The sequence below is a fragment of the Octopus bimaculoides genome, chromosome 1 (assembly GCF_001194135.2).
Source record: "Octopus bimaculoides isolate UCB-OBI-ISO-001 chromosome 1, ASM119413v2, whole genome shotgun sequence".
Classification (NCBI taxonomy): domain Eukaryota; kingdom Metazoa; phylum Mollusca; class Cephalopoda; order Octopoda; family Octopodidae; genus Octopus; species Octopus bimaculoides.
Genome location: NC_068981.1, coordinates 153,702,125 through 153,724,006, shown reverse-complemented (window position 1 = coordinate 153,724,006; position 21,882 = coordinate 153,702,125). Strand labels below are relative to the sequence as shown.

Below are 21,882 nucleotides of genomic sequence, written 5' to 3'. Positions count from 1 at the left end.
ATAAATAACCTAAGTGACAGGATATCAAGTAGTGTTGCAGCTGAAGATGGTACTGCATTTAAGTTGATGTATTGATTGCATTGTTCAATTAAATGGAGCCACTTGAAACGGCCGTGCTGCATCACTTCTTGATATCCTGTTGCCTATTTTGATTTTATTCACCTTACTTCGAGCTGACTTGGTGCTTTAACTTAAGTATCTAATTCAACTGAATCTCAATTATATATATATATATATATATATATATATGTTGTACTTGGGGATGGTCATATTGCCAGTTTAGCCAATAAATATATAACGGAATATATATATATATATAAATAAATAAAATGTTTGTATGTGAATTTACAATTTGATTTTGTGAAGGTATGTATTCACAGATGCTGGTTTCTTTAGATATTTGAAGAAATTATTACAAAGACATATTCTCACCCACACCAGTATAAGTGAAAAGCTGTTCCCTGTGTTGTTAAACTTTTTATATAAGTGTTAGCCACTTCATTTTGTGCGATAGTATTCATTTCTATACACAGTTACTTCTTTCATTTATTTCATCTAGTATTTGGATTTTCTCCAAGTAAGTTGTTATCATTTCCATTACTCTGCATGTTGTAGGAAAATCAACTAATATAATATTCCCATCTGTTATGTTCCATCAATATTTCATTGATAGTATCTATATCTCTTGGAGAATTTTGCTATTTAAACTGTAGCATGTTCATATTTGATTTCTACATCTTATCCCATTGTCTAACCTGACTACCATCAACTAACTCCATGTTTTTTTATATGCAATGTCCCACCTGTATATTACCCCAGACTATTTTTATTACTTTTTAGTCTTCATTCTCCCTCTCATTCCCTCTCACCCCTCATTCTTCATTCCTCCTTCCCTCCTTCCCTCCTCCACACTTTTCTTTTATTTGTTCCAGTTTCTAAAAATATCAGTTTAAGACTTTAAATCATTTGAAGTTAATGTCTATTATTACGTCTGTACTCTGGCTGGAATCAAACTAGTCTGTTAAATTATAGAACCAACCATGTTGTGATGCCATGTGAAGTTTTCAGAAACATTAGCTCAGGAATCTAGTTTTACTTACTGGTTGTTACTGCTGCCCTTTATTTGCTAGTAATTCTTGTTGCATACATGACTTCTCTCTTCTTTTGAGTATTTTTAACCCCTTAGTTTGAAATCCCTCTTCCCTGACTTGTGTTTGTGTTGTTTGTTCACTTTATATCATTTATAGTATGTATGACATTTGGTAAACTCATTAGGAATTTTTATCTTGCTTAGTGCCAAATTTTTGGAAAAACAGTTTCATATTAGTAACCACTTTTTAAATTGTGTAGAAGAAATTAAAGATTAAATAAAAATTTTGGCTATTAATTGGACAATATAATTGTAGTTTGTATTAAGATTGTTATTAAAATAAGGGTGATGCATTGGCAGATTCATTAGTGTTTGGACAAAATATTTTGTGGCTCTTCTTTAGGCTCATGTTCTGAGTTCAAATCCTGCTGAGGTTAAGTTTTGCTTTACATCCTTTCGGGATTGATAAAATAAGTACCAATTGAGCACTGGGGTCGATGTAATCAACTACCACTTTCCCATAAAATCACAGGGCCTTGTACCAAAATTTGAAACCATTATTATTAAAATAATATTCTGGTAATATTTTAATTTTGTAAACTTCCAGTTGTCTTTCTATGGTGTGATAGCCATATTTGACTTCCACTGTTAAAAGCTAAAGGATCAGCTAGTCATATATCTTTCATTTGGTAACCTGCAACTACATTTTCTATAGAAATTTATGCATAAAGTTTCTTATCATATATATATATATATATACATATATATATAATATATGTGTGTGTGTGTGTATATGATATAATATGACTGTTACTTTGGCATGTATTAATGTTGACTTTTCAGATGTTTGACATTATGCTATATCTATATATCTAATTGTTCTTATTTAGCTTGCATCAAATTTTATTCTTATTCTGACAGTCTGTTGTATTATTATTGTCTTCTGTCCTATTTGGACTTACTAAACTATTAATTGCAACATAAACCATCGCAGTAAAGTTCTTACAGTTAACCCATTAAAAGAAAAAGTCAAATTTACATAACAGATTTATATCGGAGAGCATTTTAGAGAAATTTTTCCTTAATTCATAGCTCTACTGTGAAAATAATTTGGTATGTCTGGCATATGGTGTTGATGTTTACCTTGATCATCAAAGCTGGTATAAACTATATGTATTATCATATGAAAATGCTTTTAAAATAATACCAGTAAGAGCGTATAAAAATTTTCATTTTATAACTCAGGTAATGCTTTTAGATACTTGTTCCTGTAACAAAGGTTGGTTTATACCTTTACAAATATGCCTATAAGTAAGTCTAAGCCCTTAGATAATACGCTATATTCCCAAGAGTGGCAGTTTCAATCTGTTCTTTGGTTCACTATTGAATTTGTTGATTTTTAAAACTACTCTTACAGCATTGATCCTTCCTCATTGATTTCTAGCTTTTTCCTTTTCTAGTTAGCATGCGTTTGACAAGTTTTCATAATAATTATTCCCTAAATGTTCAGTCATAAATCAGATCTCGCCATGCATGAAATTGATCAGTAAATGTCTCCACTGTCTGCCCGTCTTTCTATTTGGTTTTTCACTTCTGATGAAGTTTCATAGTTCCTTACTATGGTTGAAAGTGGGTTAATTGACAGGAGCAAAGATACTAAAGAACTAACTAGAGATTACAACATTCAAGAGTTAGAGAGATGAAGAGGGAGAAGAGAGAACATATGCCCACCCCACTCCCCTATGAATTGATGTGTGGTTGGATAGCAGCAGATAGACACATATATATTGTGATCACTCTGTTTGAGGTGAGATCAGTGGTTGACTGACTTGATTGATGTTTATAGTAGTTAGTTCTTGGAAGGGTTTCTAACAGAGATTTTTGTATTTAAGATTAATGAATGCAGGTAGATTTTTGAATCTATTCATCTGTTCACTTAGTGCAAACAAGTGCATTTGGTATTCTGAAGAAATATCTTAAGTCTTTAATGTGAGGTCAGCATCCACTCATACAGCATATATTCATCTTGGTTCAATAGGGAAATCATTAAAAAAAAAAAAAGAAAATCATTCAAATATTGTGTTCTATTTCTTTTTGTCTGATAGTACAAAAGTCTTCTTTGTAATGGAAATAGATATTGCTTGCATTTGAGCCATTAGACGACTGGTTTCTCTTTTAATTGCTCTGGTTTTGTGTCTATTTTTGTTGATTTCACAGCAGCTGTGTTACAAATTGTTCTGATTTAGTTATTAAATTATAGATAAATGTTCCTTTTTACTTTTGTGTTTGGCATAGCTTTAAGTTTCACGTAAAATTTTCTTACTCCTTCCACTCCAAAAACTGCTGCTGTAACTTTTAAAGAGCTGTTTAAATATATATCCCTTGAAATTGCAGACATCTTGTTTTATGCTCCATTTTACAATTTGCTACTAACATTGTTCTATAAATCAATGGTTTGTAGAGGTGTGGGGAGGTATTGATTTTTCTTATGAATAAAGAACGAACACCAGTATTTGCTGTTCATAATGTTAGTAGTTATTAGCATCCGTTTCATTGTGACACTACTCATTTCACTGAAAGATTACACAATATTTTTTAAAGTTATCAAAGTTTTAGGGAGGCTGTTTATTTTATTTTCTCTTCTTGTGATCAACCAGCTTTATTATATGTAATTCATTACATTCACATGATATTCAATTTTTATTGTTATATAAATGACCAATTTGTAATTAAAAGGTCTTTAAAATTGAAACAATTTTACAGCTGTTTTCTAAATACCATCTACTTTCTACCTCATTTGACTGACTGTAATGAACTTCTTTTGTAGATCAGCTTCAGGTTTTAGAACATGTACAAAATTATCTCAAGTCTGTTCGCTATATTGAAGAATTACAGAAGTTTGTTGAAGATGATAACTATAAGTAAGTGTAACCATGATAGTTTCTATTTCTTTTATTTCACACAATTGCATGTTGTAATTATTCTTTCTCTCTTTCGTTCTCTCCTCTGTTCTTTCCCTCTCCACAAATCCACTCTAAACAGGGCTGCTCCAGAGGCATTTTCCTGACCTTATAATAACTATAAAGGCAATTAATAAGAATAGTCTCAAGAATTGACAAACTATGATATCAGTTATGTCATTCATTGGTAGCCTGGAAGACCTTGCTTTGAAATGAAAGCTTGTTCTCTGAGACTGGGAGTCATTTAAATTTCTTATTTAATAATGGTGGCATTGATTAGTGTTCGAGTGAGGGTTACACCTGACTTGAGTTGATATAATGCAGGTTTATTGACTAAATAGCCAACTATTCATAGTGCAATGCTAGCAATGGGCCATGCCCAAGTAGTAATGATATATAAATCTCCCTGTCTCAGTCCACTTCACAGTTAATAACAGAAGAGGTACAAATCAATGCTCTAAGCATCACATCCTACAGTTGACAGGGGCTTTACTTTTATTTTCATGGAGAAAACTCCTGTGATAATTCTGCATCCTCTCTATTTTTATCTTGCTTCAGTCATTGAACTATGACCATGCTGGAGCACTGCCTTGAAAGCTTTTAGTCAAACAAATTGACCCTGGTACTTATTAAGTTTGGTACTTATTCTGTTGGTTTCTTTTGCCAAACTGCTAAGTTATGAAGTACACAAAGGACTTTTACGCAGTTTCTTTCTACCAAATTCACTCACAAGGCATTTGTTGATGTGGGGCTATAGCTGAAGATGCTTGAACAAGGTACCATGCAGTGGGACTGAACCCAAAACCACATGGTTGCAAAACAAGCTTCTTAACCACAAAGCCATACCTGCACCTAGCCATGTTTAGAGATAATTCTAAGACTGGGATAAACTTGAGCACACTTCAGTCCATTTCAACCATCACAACTAAGACCATACTGGAGCATCATCTTTACTGTTTTTTAATTATTGGCTGTGAATAAAATTATAATAATAGAAAGTAAAACTTGTTTCAAGTGAGTCATTACCAAAATGACATCATATATTCTGATGTATGTTTTGTGGTTGTTATTGAGGTTTTGGTGGTGTTCTAAGTTGGAAATGTGGTATAAAATGATGTAAAATGTGGTGCATCTATTTCAGCCATCAGAGAGAATGTATATGATATTGTCTTTAGAGTCAAATAAGGAGAAGAGAAAGAGTTGTTTTTTTGAAGGGATTTATCAGGGAAAAAGAATACTTTCAGAAAAAGCCTAATGAAAGAGTCTAAATGGGTACTCTTAGATTGCAAGAAATAGTAGCTAAATTTCCCTCAAATCACACCCAACTACAATAAGATGAAAAAAATGCGAATGTCTGAATGAAAGGCTGGTTGGTTGTAACTAGAATGCCTTTCATCATAGGTTTGTCCGCTCAATCCCAAAGATCTATTTTCTCGGCCCTCGTGCTGGTGGCACATAAAAGCACCTACTATACTCTTGGAGTGGTTGGCGTTAGGAAGGGCATCCAGCTGTAGAAACTCTGCCAGATCAGATTGGAGCCTGGTGCAGCCTTCTGGCTTGCCAGTCCTCAGTCAAACCGTCCAACCCATGCTAGCATGGAAAGCGGACGTTAAACGACGACAATGATGATGATTATGTAGTCATTCATCAGAGAGTATGGCTGACTGAAATCATTAAGATTGTAGTGATTAGGTATTTATACTCTCTCAGCATCCTCATTGTTTTAATGTCTAAATTTCCGTGCACATATGGGTTAAACAGAATTTGATGAGGTGTACTTTCTATGGCAGGATGTCCATCCTGTTGCTAATCCTCACCTGTTTTCAAGTAAGGTATTATTTCCCCATGGCTGGACATGTTTCCATGGAAGATTGGAAATGGACACTGCTTGCATGATGGTAGCACTTGTTTTTGTTTACAACTATTATGTTAAGCCAGGGCAAAGAAAGAGTAAAGCATGCATGCACATGTGCCCACACACGCACATGCATGCAATGGATTTCTTTCAGTTTCTGTCTACTGAATCCACTCACAAGGCTTTGGTTAGCCCTAGGCTATAGTAGAAAGCATTCGTCCAAGGTGTGCCTCACAGTAGGACTGAACTCAAAACCATGTGCTTGGTAAGCATAATTCTTACCACATAGTCATGCTTGCATCACTTACATTGGTTGTGATTACAGCCTAGATACTTAATTCTCAATTACAGAGTCCACTTAGGTTCTATTCATCTTGCTAGGGGAATACCACCTGTGAATTATTATTTTTCACTTGCTGAAATTCATTAAAACTGAATGATGAACACCATCTTGTAGAACTTCAGTGAGTCATGAGATAATGTGGTAGCTTGACCTGCTAGAAATAGAAGCCAAAATTCCTCTTAAATCACAGCATATTGTGTTGGTTAAAAAGGGACATATTGAATAATATAGTTTGAAATAAATTGTCTGAAAAAGATTGGATGATCTTAATCATGATTACATTCTGTGAAGGTTCACTTAGTCAAACATCACCACCACTTTTGTTCATCATCACCATCACTCCTGTTCATCACCATCACTCCTGTTCATCAGCATCACTCCTGTTCATCACCATCACTCCTGTTCATCACCATCACTCCTGTTCATCATCATCAGCATCACTCCTGTTCATCATCAACATCACTCCTGTTCATCATCACCATCACCACCATCACTCCTGTTCATCACCATCACCACCATCACTCCTGTTCATCATCATCACCACCATCACTCCTGTTCATCATCATCACCATCACCACTCCTGTTCATCATCATCACCATCACCACTCCTGTTCATCATCATCACCATCACCACTCCTGTTCATCATCATCATCATCATCACCATCACTCCTGTTCATCATCATCATCATCACCATCACTCCTATTCATCATCATCAGCATCACTCCTGTTCATCATCATCATCACTCCTGTTCTTCATCATCATCATCATCATCATCACTCCTGTTCTTCATCATCATCATCATCACCATCACTCCTGTTCATCATCATCACCATCACACGTGTTCATCGCCATCACGCGTGTTCATAGCCGTCACACGTGTTCATCGCCCATCACGTCTGTTCATCGTCCATCACTCCTGTTCATCGGCATCACGCCTGTTCATCACCATCACGCCTGTTCATCATCGCCATCACTCCTGTTCATCATAATCATCATAGTCCTCCTCCTCATTCTCCTCCTCTGCTGATTCTACCACCATCACCTCTTATTGATTAAGAGCTACATATTTGTTTTGATTGTTTTTTGTTTTAAGTTCAGTTTAAAATACAATCTAAACAAATTAAATGCGTTCTAACATTTTCATGATTATTGCTGATTTCTTAGTTTTTTTTTGTTGTCTTCTTTATGCATGCATTTTAATGAAGCTTTAAAATGTTTTCTTTTCAGATTATCTCTCAAGTTAGAACCACCTAGTCAAGGCCAGTCACCTTTATCCTCTTCTCGTGAAGATGTTTCTGCGCTACCCTCCTCCCCAGCTACAGAGCCAAGGTGTACGAACATCTTAAGTCCAGGTTCTGCTCCTCAAATAAAATTCAATCCCGGACATCGGAAATGTAAAAGTTTAGGAGCAAAGTAAGTCATTTCCAATAAATAAGATTTTGATATTGGTTTTGTTTTATATTCATCATCATCATCGTTTAACATCCGCTTTTCATGCTAGCATGGGTTGGACGATTTGACTGAGGACTGGTGAACCAGATGGCTACACCAGTCTCCAATCTGATCTGGCAGAGTTTCTACAGCTGGATGCCCTTCCTAATGCCAACCACTCCGAGAGTGTAGTGGGTGCTTTTACGTGCCACTGGCATGAAGGCCAGTCAGGCGGTACTGGCAACAGCCATGCTCAAAATGGTGTATTTTACGTGCAACCTGCACAGGAGCCAGTCCAGCGGCACTGGCAACGATCTCGCTCGAATGTCTTTACATGTGCCAGGAAGGCGACGCTGGGCACAGGTACCATCACGTTTTCACTTTTATATTACAAAATTAAATTCAAGGGAACACCACATGCTTTTGATAATGATGCAATCCAACACTCCTTTCTCTTGCTTTAAAGCTGGTGAACTGGCAGAATCGTTAGCATGTTGGATAAAATGCTTTGCGGCATTTCATTTGTCTTTATGTTCTGAGTTCAAATTCCGCCAGGGTCAGCTTTGCTTTTCGTACTTTCAGAGTACATTGGGATCAATGTAATTGACTTAACCCCCTCCCACGAAATTGCTGGCCTCATGCCAAAATTTGAAACCAATATTACATAATTGTTTTACCAATTACTATTATTAAAATAAAATTTCAGCTATGTCATACTATAAAAACATAAGTAACTGACAAAAATAGAACAGTATTTAATAATGCTTCCTTGTCTATTAGTTGCATATGTTTGTTTTTCACTTTCTGTTTAGTTTGCGTTACAATGTGTCTCTCTCAATCTATCTTTTCTCTGTTCTTCTTCCTCTTCTCTCTCAACATCACATGGTCTACTCTAAATCTCTTTTTTTTTATTGTCTTTTGCCTTTCCTCTTTTGTTTCTGATCCCTTTCCTTAGGAAATCAGGATCTCTGAATAAGGACTGACTTGGACTGTAGTGACCTCTCCAACCTATGCCAATATAGAAAAGTGGACATAAAATGAGGACATAATGATTTGTAATATAATGAATATGAACAAACAAGTTCTCTGAAGATTCCCATTTGGATATCATAAACTGAAATTCATGCTTTTGTGCTCAAATCAGTTTTAATATTTCCCAATATTTATTTTTGAGATGGGCATCTCTATAGTATAAAAAGTAATACTTTTAATTATTGAAACGAGCAGTAGTTGATGTACATCAAAAAACCACATTTAAGTTGTAAATGAATTTTTGATTCAACTCCCTCCCGCATTTCAGATGTTCCATTAAAATATTTATTGAAGAGTACATTGGGATTGATTGCCATTATTTTCTACTGGCTCATATAAGATCTTGGCTTTGCTAGATAACAAAACATATGTTAGTCATGCACTGTTCCCCATGAATAGCAATAGTTTGTACATGCTACAGGTACCTCTTTTCTAGCAGTTGGAATGAATGAGTGATAGTTAAGTGTATTGATTATGGGCATGGCATAGCCATCAGTGATTAGAAACAAATCCTTGACATTTCTTTTGGTAATCCAGCAGTCAGTTTCATTGGCCATCTGCCACATTCAGTGACACGCCTCAGATAATGGCTAATTCATTGGTTTAATTGATTACTATTCTTTGATTAGTTTTCAGCATCGCAGAGACCTTATTGAACTGTTCCGTTTGTGACAAAATAGGTCTTGTACACAACATTAACATCATCATACATCTGTTTTTTTTTTTTGTTTTGTATACTCTTTTACTCTTTTGACTGCAACCATGCTGGAGCACCACCTTTGGCATGATTTGTATTGGTTTCACACCATTTCATTTCTTGTTCTGCTACCTCATCACCTGGCATACTTAGCAACAAAGAAAAACAGCAGCCTTCTTTGCGTATGTCATGCTTTTAACTTTATGACTGGATATCCTTCTTGCACTACTCACTTTGTGCACTGTTACTATCATTTTATCATGTCAGTAGCATTAAAGAAGTGGTGTTCTTCAACAAACACACACACTCTACACTCTGAGTGGTTGGCATTAGGAAGGGCATCCGTCTGTAGAAACCAAGCCAAATTCAGATTGGAACCTAGTGCAGCTCTCTAGCTTACCAGTTCCAGTCAAGCTGTCTAACCCATAACAGCTTGGAAAGCAGATGTTAAATGATGATATTGATGATGTCAAAACTTCTCTAGTCACAACTACCAGTTTCAGGTTTTCAGTAATCAGGTAACTGAGGGTCAGAAGTGTAAAACTCTCATTTGCTGGACTTTACTAACAAAACTCATTTCTTTCAACATATCTGACTATGATGAATTTATGCCAGTCTATATCCAGTGTACACTTGTGCATTCACACATAAATCATAGACTTTCATTCTCCAATACACTAAGTTACTTAAATAGTTTGTCCTGTAATGAGTTACATTAATACATGCAGTTATATTGATTGGTACTATTTATATGCATAACTATGGTCAGATATCTAGTAATCTTTTTATGCAATGAAAGAGCCTTCATGCCAGAAATAGTAACAAAATAAATCTCACTCAAATCACACACCCTACCGCACTTCTTAGATGTGAGGAGAGAGAGAGAGAGAGAGAGAGAGAGAAGGGTTTTGGATTAATGTAGACCTAGACACATTGCCTGAAAAGATAAAAAAAGATGGATGGTCATGGTTGGAATACCTTTCATTATTGGCCTTCTGGATGCTACTATTGCCTTGTAATTAGCAATCGAGAGTTTGAACATGTGACATTGTGATTTCTGTTTAAAACACTATTTCTTAGAAACATTTAAAAAATATTTTTACATTTACAATTAGATCTATCTATCTTCCTATCTGATAGAATTATTGGAGCATCTTTGCATTCTGAGCTCATATCTTGAAGGGGTCAGCTTTGCTTTTCGTCTGGGCAAGATGATGGGGTGGGATGGGGTGGGGTGGAGTGTTAAAGTACACGTTACACCCTGGAGTCAATATAATATAACTTCTTACCACAAAATTTCAGGCTGTGCGCCTATAATTGAAAGAATTATTTCATACTTCTGGAAGGAGCAGATAAATGAAATAAGTTCCTGTGAAACACTGAAATAAATTTCATTGACTAGCTACTCTACTTCAGAAGAAAAGGATTGCAGCATTGTGACAAAAGAGGGAAGAATGCAGTATCTTTTACCTGCAAGCACAGATATGGTGGTTCTCCCTGTCTACATATATCAATTTAGTATTAAGTTCACTTTGTATGGGATGATCCAGATTCATTAACAAGACTTTCTTTCACAGTGTGTGTGTGTGTGTATACAATATGATTACTTTGCCATCATGAGGTCTCTGGTTTAATAACCTTGTCACATGTAGGGTAAGGGCCTTTTACCATAGTCTCTCGTCAATCAACTCTTTGTAAGTGAAATTGGGTGCCAGCAGCTGTTAGTTTATATTATAGTTGACAGCTATTCAATTAGACACATGTTTCATGTGCTTATGAAAGCTACGAATGCTTAATTCAACAATCTTTCACAGATAGTCACAATAATGTAGAATACACTGGACTCTTTAGATTTGCTAAGTGCATGACAACCTCTCTAGTGTTGTTGCCTTTTTTAAAATTCTTCTAATACATTCTGTAAAGTGGTTGGTGTTACGTGACTATAGATACCATGCCAAAAATTGACTGTACCCACTAGTGTAGCTGAAGTGTGTGCCGCATGAGGCGGCCATTACGTTTGCCGCCCCTGGCCACCACAAAAAGCACATTGCCTACAACAGACCCAAAAGTGTCACCCATACCGCCTCCTAGCTACGCTAGTGACTGTACCATTTAGGCCTACTCTTTTCATTTATTTTTATAAGGGCAGTAACTCTGAATAATAACAGACTTAGATAGTGATGGTCTGTCCAACCTATGCCAGCATGGATATAATGATGATTGTTGTTAAGGCGATTCACTCTATATGGACTAGTAGTGTACTATAGTGACTCTCTCTTCCACTTGATATGTTGACTCTATTTGTATTAAAATGTTGTCATTATTGTAACTATCAACGACTGATATGGTGGGTTTTTCTGATATGGTGTCAATGTTGATTCCACCTGCTTGTATTGGTCACAGGTAAGTCTATGAAGTCAGTATCCAGTGCAAAACAGCTCTGGTGCCAATTTTTACCCCTGTTGCTCTCATAACTACCCCCCACTTTCCTTGCTTTCCTCATAGCTCCTATTTGTGTTACAGCTTCATGAGCTGTACTCACCCTCATGAGAAAGCCTTCAGTCTACCGTCACGCACGACTGCACCATATGTGCAAGGCATTCGACATCTGCTGGATGACAGTGTTTTAGAAGAGTCACCATGTGCCTCGAATGAAGGTTCCATGTCGGGGAAATTGACAGGTAAGTTATTTTTTAAATATTTTCTAAATTTGAATTTAGTTGCAAATGGCCACAACATGTACACATACATTTTCCTCCAAAATCACCGTTAAGTTTTCCTAAGATTTATGTATTTTATCACACACACACACACACATCACTGTGTAGCATACTGCATTGTATGTGCATATGTATTTGAATGCAAATATGGTAGTCTCAAACACTTGCATTGATTTCCTACACATTTGTTATGCACTTACCTCTCCACATATCAACAGTTACAACTACCCTGCAGGCATATACACCCTTGCACGTGAATTTATAATGTACATCTGCATTCACATAATTTTAAAATGGTTGAAGAGAATTTCAAAATCATTAAAAGAAACATTTTCTAACAGTTTTACTTGGTTAGGATATAAGCTTTTAGCAGTATTTGGCTTCCCATATAAATATTTCTTACTTCAAATTTCTTTTGTTATAATTTTGACTAATAGTATTTCTCTCGATGCCTAATTAAATCAAGCATTGAATTGTTGGAACTAAAGTATTTAGTTTTATTTCTCTATATCCTGCAGTCAACTTCACCTTTCATCTTTTTAGGGTTAATGAAATATGAATAATATACTAGCCTTGATTTCAATCAATTCTATCCCTCCACTGCAATGAGAGGCTTAGTTCCTTGTCAAAAGATAACAATTTTTGTTTAAATCTAGTCAAAGTGTCTGACTAACAATATAGCATTTTACCAAAATATAACCTGTTGTTTAATTGTTATTTTACACAAGCGTGCATGTACACACCCGCACATACACATAGATACAAAAATTGCTGGAATGTTTTTCATTTGCTGTTAGTATATAACAAATTTATTGTGCCAAATTTTCAGAAAAACTTTTTTTCTTAATATATACTCCTTTGTTCTTATAGCTTTTGATCGTGATATCACATTCACATGTAATCTTGAGCCAGATTCTTTATGGCCAGCTATGGAAAGGTAAATATTGACAACCATTACATTTTTGCTTCATAACCAGCAATCTGTTTGTAATAAAGACTCTGCTACCATCTTTCTACAGTTCTAGTTATTTTAATGTAAAGTTTTGGCAACAATGTTTTCCTTCTTTTGTTTGAATGATTTTATAACTGAAATGTAACACGCCCAACCATGTAATTAATTATTGCAGCAACAGTTATTCTCTAGTGGTTAAGGTATTTAGCTTACAATTATAAGGTTGTAGGTTTAATTCCTTGACTTGGCTGTACATTGTGTCCTTGAGCAAGGTACTTCATTCTACATTGCTCCAGTCTACTCAGCTGTATTGAGTACCAACCAGTGTGTAGGTGCAGCCTTTCTCTTTCCTCTTGTCACATTCTGGGTGTTCTGATCAGTTAAGGCTGAGGGGCCAAGATTGTATCTATATACGTTTGTGACTTCTTAGGTACCAAAAACAAGTTATGGAAACCTGGTTTTTGTTACCAAGTCATACCTGCTTGTAAGTGATGTTTGGGTGTACTTATTACCCTCTAGTTCAGAGGCTCTCAATGTGGGCAGTACCACCCCCAAGGAGATCACTGGGCATGCTGAAGAGGGCTTTAAGCTTTAAGGGGCAGTGGGGTAACATAATCAACATGCTAAATTTTACCTATAGTAGTAATTATATTATACATGATAAAACTAGTAATGGCTATTTAAATAAAATGAGATCTCATCACACACAGGGAAGTCATTAACTTACAATGTATAAAGTAAATTTACAATTATTTCTTCAATTTCTTTTTTCACTTCACTGTTAAAAAGCTTACTCAATCCATTTTTAGTGTAAAATATATAATCATTCATGTTATGTTATGTTAGTTTAGTCCTGATACCTCACTTGCCACTTAGGTGAGTGCTAGGCATAGCAACAACTTGGCGGGGAGGACTACAAAGCAAAAAAAAAAAAAGAACCACTACTCTAGTTATTAAATTTGCAGATTGTATTTTATTTTTGTTTTTTTATTAAATTTTAAAATGTTTTCATAATTTTCAGAACCCGTGGCTCTGAAGACACTCATGAAACAAATTTCACATATGAAGGGTGCTTACGACGTAAAACGTTGCTCAAAGAGGGAAAGAAACCTACTGTAAGTTGTGTTCATTTGTTATAAGACTCATTGCTAAAGTGTTGAGTTTGTGTGCAAAAAGAATGACCATAAGCACAGTAGTGGCTGTATGGGGAGTAACTTGTTTGCCAACCACATGGTTCCGGGTTCAGTCCCACTGCGTGGCACCTTGGGCAAGTGTCTTCTACTATTGCCTGGTGCCAACCAAAGCCTTGTGAATGGATTTGGTAGACGGAAACTGAAAGAAGCCATATATATATATATATATATATATATATATATATATATATATATATATATATATATATATGTACATGTTTGTGTGTCTGTGTTTGTCCCCCTACCATTGCTTGATAACTGATGTTAATGTGTTTACGTTCCCGTAACTTAGCGGTTTGGCAAAAGACACTGATAGAATATGTACTAGGCTTACAAAGAATGTCCTGGGGGTCGATTTGTTCGACTAAAAGGTGGTGCTCCAACATGGCTGCAGTTAAATGACTGAAACAAATGAAGAATAAGGAATCATATTGGGTATAAAACTATTGAATGCAACTAATTTCTCATGTTTTGGGTTATTTTTGTTATTTTCCCTGCTATGTTTTAATGGAAATTGTATGTACATAAGGTGAAGTATACTTGCACCTTGTCGTGCAGTTACTGTTAATACCTCGTTCAGAGATTTAATGTTGTATGTACATAGTTTTGGTTATTGACTTGGAGTTTGTTTCACTTTGGCATTAAATGTATTTAGAAATATTTTGTAATGCTGTGTTGGAAAATAGCTACTTATTTAATAGCTTGTTAAGAAGTTTTTGGAAAAAATAAAAAAAATATATATATCTGGAGAAGAATTGATGTAGCTTTAATAATTCTAATGTAAACGAGCTAGTTCTGGAACTATTGGTGTTTGCAGCAACTGTATATGTTCATATAAATATTGTATAAAATTTAAGGAAGCAAACACTTTTGAGATAGTTAAATTTAGATGTTTAGAGGAACAAGATAACTCCAAAAATCTTCGTCAAATATTTGCATTCATTGATTAGAATGTTGAATTTTGGAGTAGTACATGTTTGTTTGGTGCAGAAATCTTTGTTCTAAGTTAGCTCAACAAATTTCATTTTCTTAGGAGTTACCTCCCTTTGTACTCCACGTTATGTTTTCCTCAATGTAGATGGGCGAATTCCACACAAGTTGAGTCTTTAGAAAAATAAGTATGAATAAAAATAAATGGTGTGATGTTTCGTGTTTTAAATTTATTCGTATATATTTAAAAATAATTACTAGAATTTGCATAAGAGGACAAACTTTCCAGGAAAGTTTGATTAGCTGAACCTTGCAATATTTGACTGGTTATTATTTCATTGACCTTAAAAGAATAGTCAGTTAGCTCCCTCATTAGCTCTGTCTAAAGTAGTTCTAGTAAAATAGCAGTGAAACTACGTTCTTTAAAACTATATTAATGAAATTAGTTGTATATTAGTAGTGACAACTTTATTATGCCATTGTCTTTGTTATTTCAGTAAGTTGCACATCACAATAATTATTGTTGTAAGGCTATACCTCATGATTCAATTTAGGGAGTCTCTTTAGATGTTGTTATAGTATATATTTTCTAAAGATTTCGTTGTTGCAGTTAAACTTTACTGACATTCCTTCTTCTTCATTAAGTATTATATTCTTTTTTTTTTTATATATCGCTTTTTTATTATTTTATAGATCACTTTCCCCTTCTCCAGTTATATAAAGTGATTGTTATTCATACAACGTTAACTATAACAAATTGAGTATTAATTCAAATTACTCAATAAAAAACTAATTTTATGTTACAATTTGTTAAATTTAAACATTTTTTAAACTTTGTTGTAGGTGTCATCATGGACACGGTACTGGGTTGCCTTGTGGGGTTCCTCGTTAATTTATTATCCAGCAAAATCTTTACGAGGAAGTGAACGAGCTTCTGTAAGTTATTTTATCAAATTTAGTTTTGGACTTTTTTTATTTTGATATGCTGTATTTTTGTAAAAGTCACACCCCTTATTTGGCCTTTAATCTTGGTAACAAAATTTTTACCCTTTATAGTTTTAGCTTTATCCTGTGTATAAATCGCACCCCAGTTTTTTTTACAGTTAAAATCAAGTATAAAATAGTTTGACTTGTACACAAGTAAATATAAATCAGGGTAGCTGTGAAGACAATCTCTGACCAAGGTAGATAACTGTTTACTCTTATTTACTACATCATTCTTGCTTTTACTTGTAGGTTAAAAAAAAATGTTTCAATCTTCTGTGACTTATCCAACCCCAGTTTTCATGTCATTAACAGAGAATCAGTTTGATTTTAGTTGCTCAGTGCTGAAATCTTTATAAATACCTGTCAGTTGTTTACAGTAGTGAGATATATTTATAGATGGGATATATTTACTGCTAAAAGAATTGGGCCATTGAGAATTACTGTGTTTTGTAAAAAGAATGGGGCAGCACTCTATAGTATTCTCTGAGCTAATTTTTAATGCATTCACATTCTTCCTAAATCATATTTATATAATTGTACAATTATATTACATTCAATTGTATTACCAAAATATGTTGTCACTTACAATAAACTCAGATTACTAAAACTGACTACACATTAAAATTGATACCACACTGATAAGTTGTACTTGGTTTCGTATATTGTAAAATGTAGTACCACTACGACTACTTAAAACCATAAAGTTATCAAAAATAATCTCATTACATAATCAAAATATGAGAATGCTTGCAAAAGAGTTTCAAATAAATGAAAAGGAAAATCCTATTTTTATTCCAGTTCAAATCTTGTCCAAGCAAAATGGTTTCGATAATCGGGTGGATGGTTGTCATGGGATGTAATCCTTTCCAGCCAGATTCATTCAAACTGTCAAATCCCACTAAAGGTAATTTTCTTGATTTCAAATGTTCACTCTTTGCTTACATGATTTGCCATACAAACATTATTCACACATAAAAAAAAAAGAATGTAAAATCATGCAACTTTACATCCAATTTCCAGTTTTAATACTTCTGTTAAAATACACTGCTTTGTTTCACTTAATTGTGAGAATAACAAAGAATTTACGAAAATAACTTAATTTAGAAAAATAACTGAACTGATTTTTGAAATTAATATGCTATTTTGATGGAACATTTTAATTTAAAGCCCTTTAAAACAAAGATTAAAAAAATTAGAACCAGGAGCAGTTACAGGTGGGTTGGTATGAAAAGGGTTTAGTGCTTAAATGGCAGGAAAGGGCTGCATGAATGCGTGTCCAACAGGTAAAAAACAACCCCCCCCTTTTTTTTTTTACTTGCAGGTAATTTTTATATTTATTTTCACTTTAAATAGGTGCAAAAAGCATGAAAATATGAAAATAAGGACAAAGGGGCATAAAAAAATTATACATTTCATCAAACTTTGTATTTACCTGATTTTTGCTATGTGAAGCTTTATTTTGAATGTTTTCAATGTTCAAGGTATAGGCAAGATCATAAATGTATATCTCATTATTGAAAAATGCTGTAAAGTATTCACTTTCTTTTACGTCCAGTATGAACATAAATTCATTTGAGATTCCTGATTGTTATTGAAAAAATTTACAAATAGAGAGAAATAAGTGCACTTTTTCTGTCCAGAGCTAGTTGAAGTATCACTTTCTTCTGTGCTATCGAGAGCAACATCATCACCTACCTCATCTGATGGTGAAGGAAAGTCAGAAAAAGATTATTATATAAATCTTCTATTTGCAATTTGATTTCTCCCATCAATAAGGCCGCTTACATGAAGTAGATGCTTGCATGTCAATTGCTGAGAGCTGTATCCATGTAAAATTGTTGAAACATCAATTGATGTCCACTGTTTTCTAATGAAACATCAGCTGATGATATCTGCTGTTTAAGAGTTAATATCTACTACAAAACAAAGTTAACCTGGGTTACATTGTAGTTTTAGTTTGTAGTAGCATCTATTATTTTATTGACCTGGCAATTAAAACTGTTCAATGTTCAAAAAAGCATAAAAACAAAAAAAACAAAAATAAAGAATAGTACTCTTTGACATATACTGAGATAGCACAAAAAGCTTTGACGATGCTGTTCTTGAATGATTTTAACAATGATGACTAAAATAGATTATAGAATCATGAAGAATATATTATGTATTTTGAGTGAAATAACTCTAAGAGAAGTGCTGTTTGGCAAAGAACATGGGTTGTTCAAGGGAGTTCCATATACAGTTTGTAGAAAACAAAGTTTGGCTTGATTAAATAATTTATGAGATGTTGAGGAGTATTAAAAGTAGTCAGGATGGATTTGTGTTCATTACTGAACAGATTGCTATCCCCCAAGATTCTGCTATCAACTCTCTTGTCTTCATCATGATCTCTCTTCTCTACACATTAGTAGGTGGATAGCAGAATTGGTAAACTAAATACCACAAAATACTTTATAGTAATTTGAATATAGCTCTTTTTGTTTTGATTCAAATCTTCTCCAGGTGACTTTGCCTTTCATCCTTCTGAAATAGACAAAATAAGTACTGTGATTGATGTAATAAGAGGCATTGCCCCATCATAATTGCAATTCAAATATTGGAACTCATATTAAAAAAAAAAAAAAAAAATTTATCTCCTGCTGGCAAATTATATTGAACAATCTATTTTAAATATCAAATGTTTGAATGTTAAACTTTTGATACAGAATGAAATAAAATAAAATAAAAAAAAAAAGAAGAGAAATTGTTTAATTGTAATTTTATTATAAATGGTAATATGGGTTTACTTGGACAGGAAATGTTTACAAATTACGAAGTGGATCGCAAGCTGAGGCATTGGTCTGGTGTCAACATCTTGAAGAAGCTATCAAACATTCTCAGCCAAGGGTAAGTGAATATATGTCTAAGAAAAACTTGAGATTTTATTGAGTGACTTTGTTAAATATCTGTTATATTTATTCTGTTCTCTTTATTATATCTTATAATATTAAGTAACATGAAAGTATATTTGTATCTATTGAATATCAAATTTTTGTATTCATGGCTGACCCTTAAGTTTGTTTAAATGTGAAGAACTATGGTCCAAGGAATTTCTTCCATATCATCTTATTTACCCGACCACATTGTGTAGTGTATTCTTCATCTTTTGAGACAACAATTGGTTTGAGGAAAATTTAGCTGCTATTTCTAGTGTAATAGAAACATGACATAGAAGTTTCATAGAAGATATAGATGGCATTGTTACAAAAAGTGGTTCCTCTTTGTTATTTAACAAGAAGCTTCATGAAAAATATACTGACTTTAGATGTGTTTTTCAAGTCAATCTTATGAACTTTTATCTTCTAAATTATAATTATTGAAAAATTACAAACACTGTTACTTTTCTAAGAAATAATTAGTGGTTATATTTCATCTAAAGTCTGTTTTGAAATATTTTTCTGTGTGATTTGTCTGAAAAGATGCAATGACTATGACATTCACAGGCCTTCTAAGGCTTGTAATATAGGTTCTGTTAACATTCAGCTTAAAGTAAGTTGACAGCTGCAGGAAAGACCTGAGCTAGGAGAGAGTATTCTGAAGAGAGAAGACTAAGCATAGTGATTAACTTGGGGCTAAAGGAAAGATTGGACACAACATGAGTAATAAAAAGAGGATTGAGTTGGGTGTGTTTGAATGGAGGTGGCATGAAATCAGCTAGTTTTGCAAGCAGAGGCCATTATAATTGCATAATGGAAATAATATTGCATAATTAATCCCTTCACTGGGAATTGAGTTTCCTGGTTATTCCAGTTAATATCTTCTGGAAATAGAACTGGTAGTCATGTTGCCTCAGTGGACTTGACATCTCTCAACTGAAAATAGTTTCAAACATGACATTCCTCAACAAAAGATAGATTGGTGTGTAAAACTGCTTTCTACAGTTAAGAGCAATGAGATTTTAAGTGGATAGGTCTCCTTTCCCATCTAAAAAGGTTAAAATTTATTTTCTACTTTGCTCTTAAAAATGCTGCAATTATTGTTGTTTAGTTCTTGAGTAGCTCTGATCAGAGCATTCCAGCCTTGACATTATCTTTTGTATAAAAGGGACCACATTGTCCATTGAATTCTTCCCTTTTTAAAATGTTAGAGAATGATTAAGAAATTTGGCTGCTATTTCTAACAGGTCAAGCAACTCGTTTAGTGATTGACATGTGAATTTATCTCCACTAAAGAATTGATAATCAAATACCTTGATAAGACTGAGGATGACATAACTCTACAGTGTCTATTCAAAATTTTGAAGTGCGCTTGAAGAACAGTTATGAATACATCTCAATACTTTAGTCATATAAATCTGGAGTGTTTACAGCATTAACTTATAAACATTACTTGGAACCTAAGTTCAGTATTCTCAAAGATATAAGTAAAAATATATTTCAAAAGTAATCAACTCTGTTTTAATTATATCATAATGCATTGTGAAATGGTTAACTTTTTTTCAATTATCATTGCCTGTGTTTCTATTGAAATGATTCATTCAAAATGAATAGATAAATATTCTGTTGACTGCAATGAATCTAATCTTTTGAAATTTGGAATAAAGTTTACTCATACCTTGATGTATAGCTATGAGGTTTCTTATTTGTAATTATGGTAATATTCAAATGTGATAACCTGTTTTGGGTTTGTAACCATCAATGCACTGTTTAACCCTTTAGCATTTAAACCAGCCATGTCTGGCCAAAATATTTAACCTGTTTTATATTGAAAGTGGCCAAGTTCAACCTCTCACACTAACCCTACAATGTCATTCTAAAGCTAAACCATCTCATCATTGAAATCTTTAAACTACAACATAATGCATAATTAATTCGAAATTATGAAAATAAATATTACATTTGTTGGAGTGATTTGAATACGAAAGGGTTAGATATTGAGTGGATATACATGCTTTATTTTCTGTTAAATGTAAGCAAGTTTAACACTTTTCCATTTAGTCTTTATTCTGTAAAATGTATTTGTATAACAATTTCTACTTGTATATTGAAACTACTTTCTGAAAAAACAACTTTGTATTTCTTCCAGACGCCAGTTAACCTTATGTCATTTGATTGAAGAAGAAATGACATTCCTTCTGGTGTGAGTAGCAGAGACCATTTGGTAACTTTGTGGAAGTCCTTACTTATGTTCCTGCAGGATAAACTGATATCTTGACAACGATCTTAATCATGCTGCTGCTACTGTATGTGTTAATAAGTGTATCGATGCTGTGTGCCTGTGGTTGTTGATGCTTTATGTTTGTAAGTGCACCAATGATGTTTGTGGTATATATGAGTGTATGGTTGTTAGTTGTAAGTATGTGTGACTAATGTGTATAGGTGTGACGTGATTGAGTGGATGTATTCGTAAATAAACTGAAGCAGACTGCATGATATGCATTGTGACCACTAATACAGTACTTGACCTTGCTACCTGCCTTACCTCTCTGTCAGTCTTCAAATCTCTGTTATGTAACTTAAAAATTTCAGGCAACAATGGACAGACAAAAAAAAATGTATTATACCGAAGAAAAGAAAGTCAAACATGCATAAAATAAAGAAAATTAATCAAAGCAAAACAAACGTGTTGGAAAGGTGAGACAGGTGAGCAGGAAAGGATAGATATACCTGGATGATTGCACTCCTGAAGGACAGAGGCCCTCCCTCCCTCCCAT

At 34.0% G+C, this 21,882-nt stretch overlaps 1 protein-coding gene across 8 annotated transcripts in view; it reads left to right on the top strand.

The window, feature by feature from the left end:
• Nucleotides 1–21,876, top strand: part of LOC106870506 (ras-specific guanine nucleotide-releasing factor RalGPS1) — a 208,003-nt gene extending 186,127 nt beyond the window's left edge. For 5 of the 8 annotated variants that reach the window (XM_052971621.1, XM_052971633.1, XM_052971627.1 and 2 more), the window contains 10 exons: nt 560–577; nt 3,918–4,011; nt 7,479–7,664; nt 11,917–12,092; nt 13,002–13,068; nt 14,105–14,198; nt 16,050–16,142; nt 16,992–17,097; nt 18,985–19,076; nt 21,255–21,876. In XM_052971621.1, the coding sequence (XP_052827581.1) occupies nt 560–577; nt 3,918–4,011; nt 7,479–7,664; nt 11,917–12,092; nt 13,002–13,068; nt 14,105–14,198; nt 16,050–16,142; nt 16,992–17,097; nt 18,985–19,076; nt 21,255–21,284 (956 nt within the window). In that variant the 3' untranslated portion in view covers nt 21,285–21,876. The remainder of the gene's footprint in view (nt 1–559; nt 578–3,917; nt 4,012–7,478; nt 7,665–11,916; nt 12,093–13,001; nt 13,069–14,104; nt 14,199–16,049; nt 16,143–16,991; nt 17,098–18,984; nt 19,077–21,254) is intronic. The other 3 variants (XM_052971611.1, XM_052971609.1, XM_052971618.1) reach the window with 3 other exon arrangements.
• The last annotated feature ends 6 nt before the right edge of the window (nt 21,877–21,882 follow it).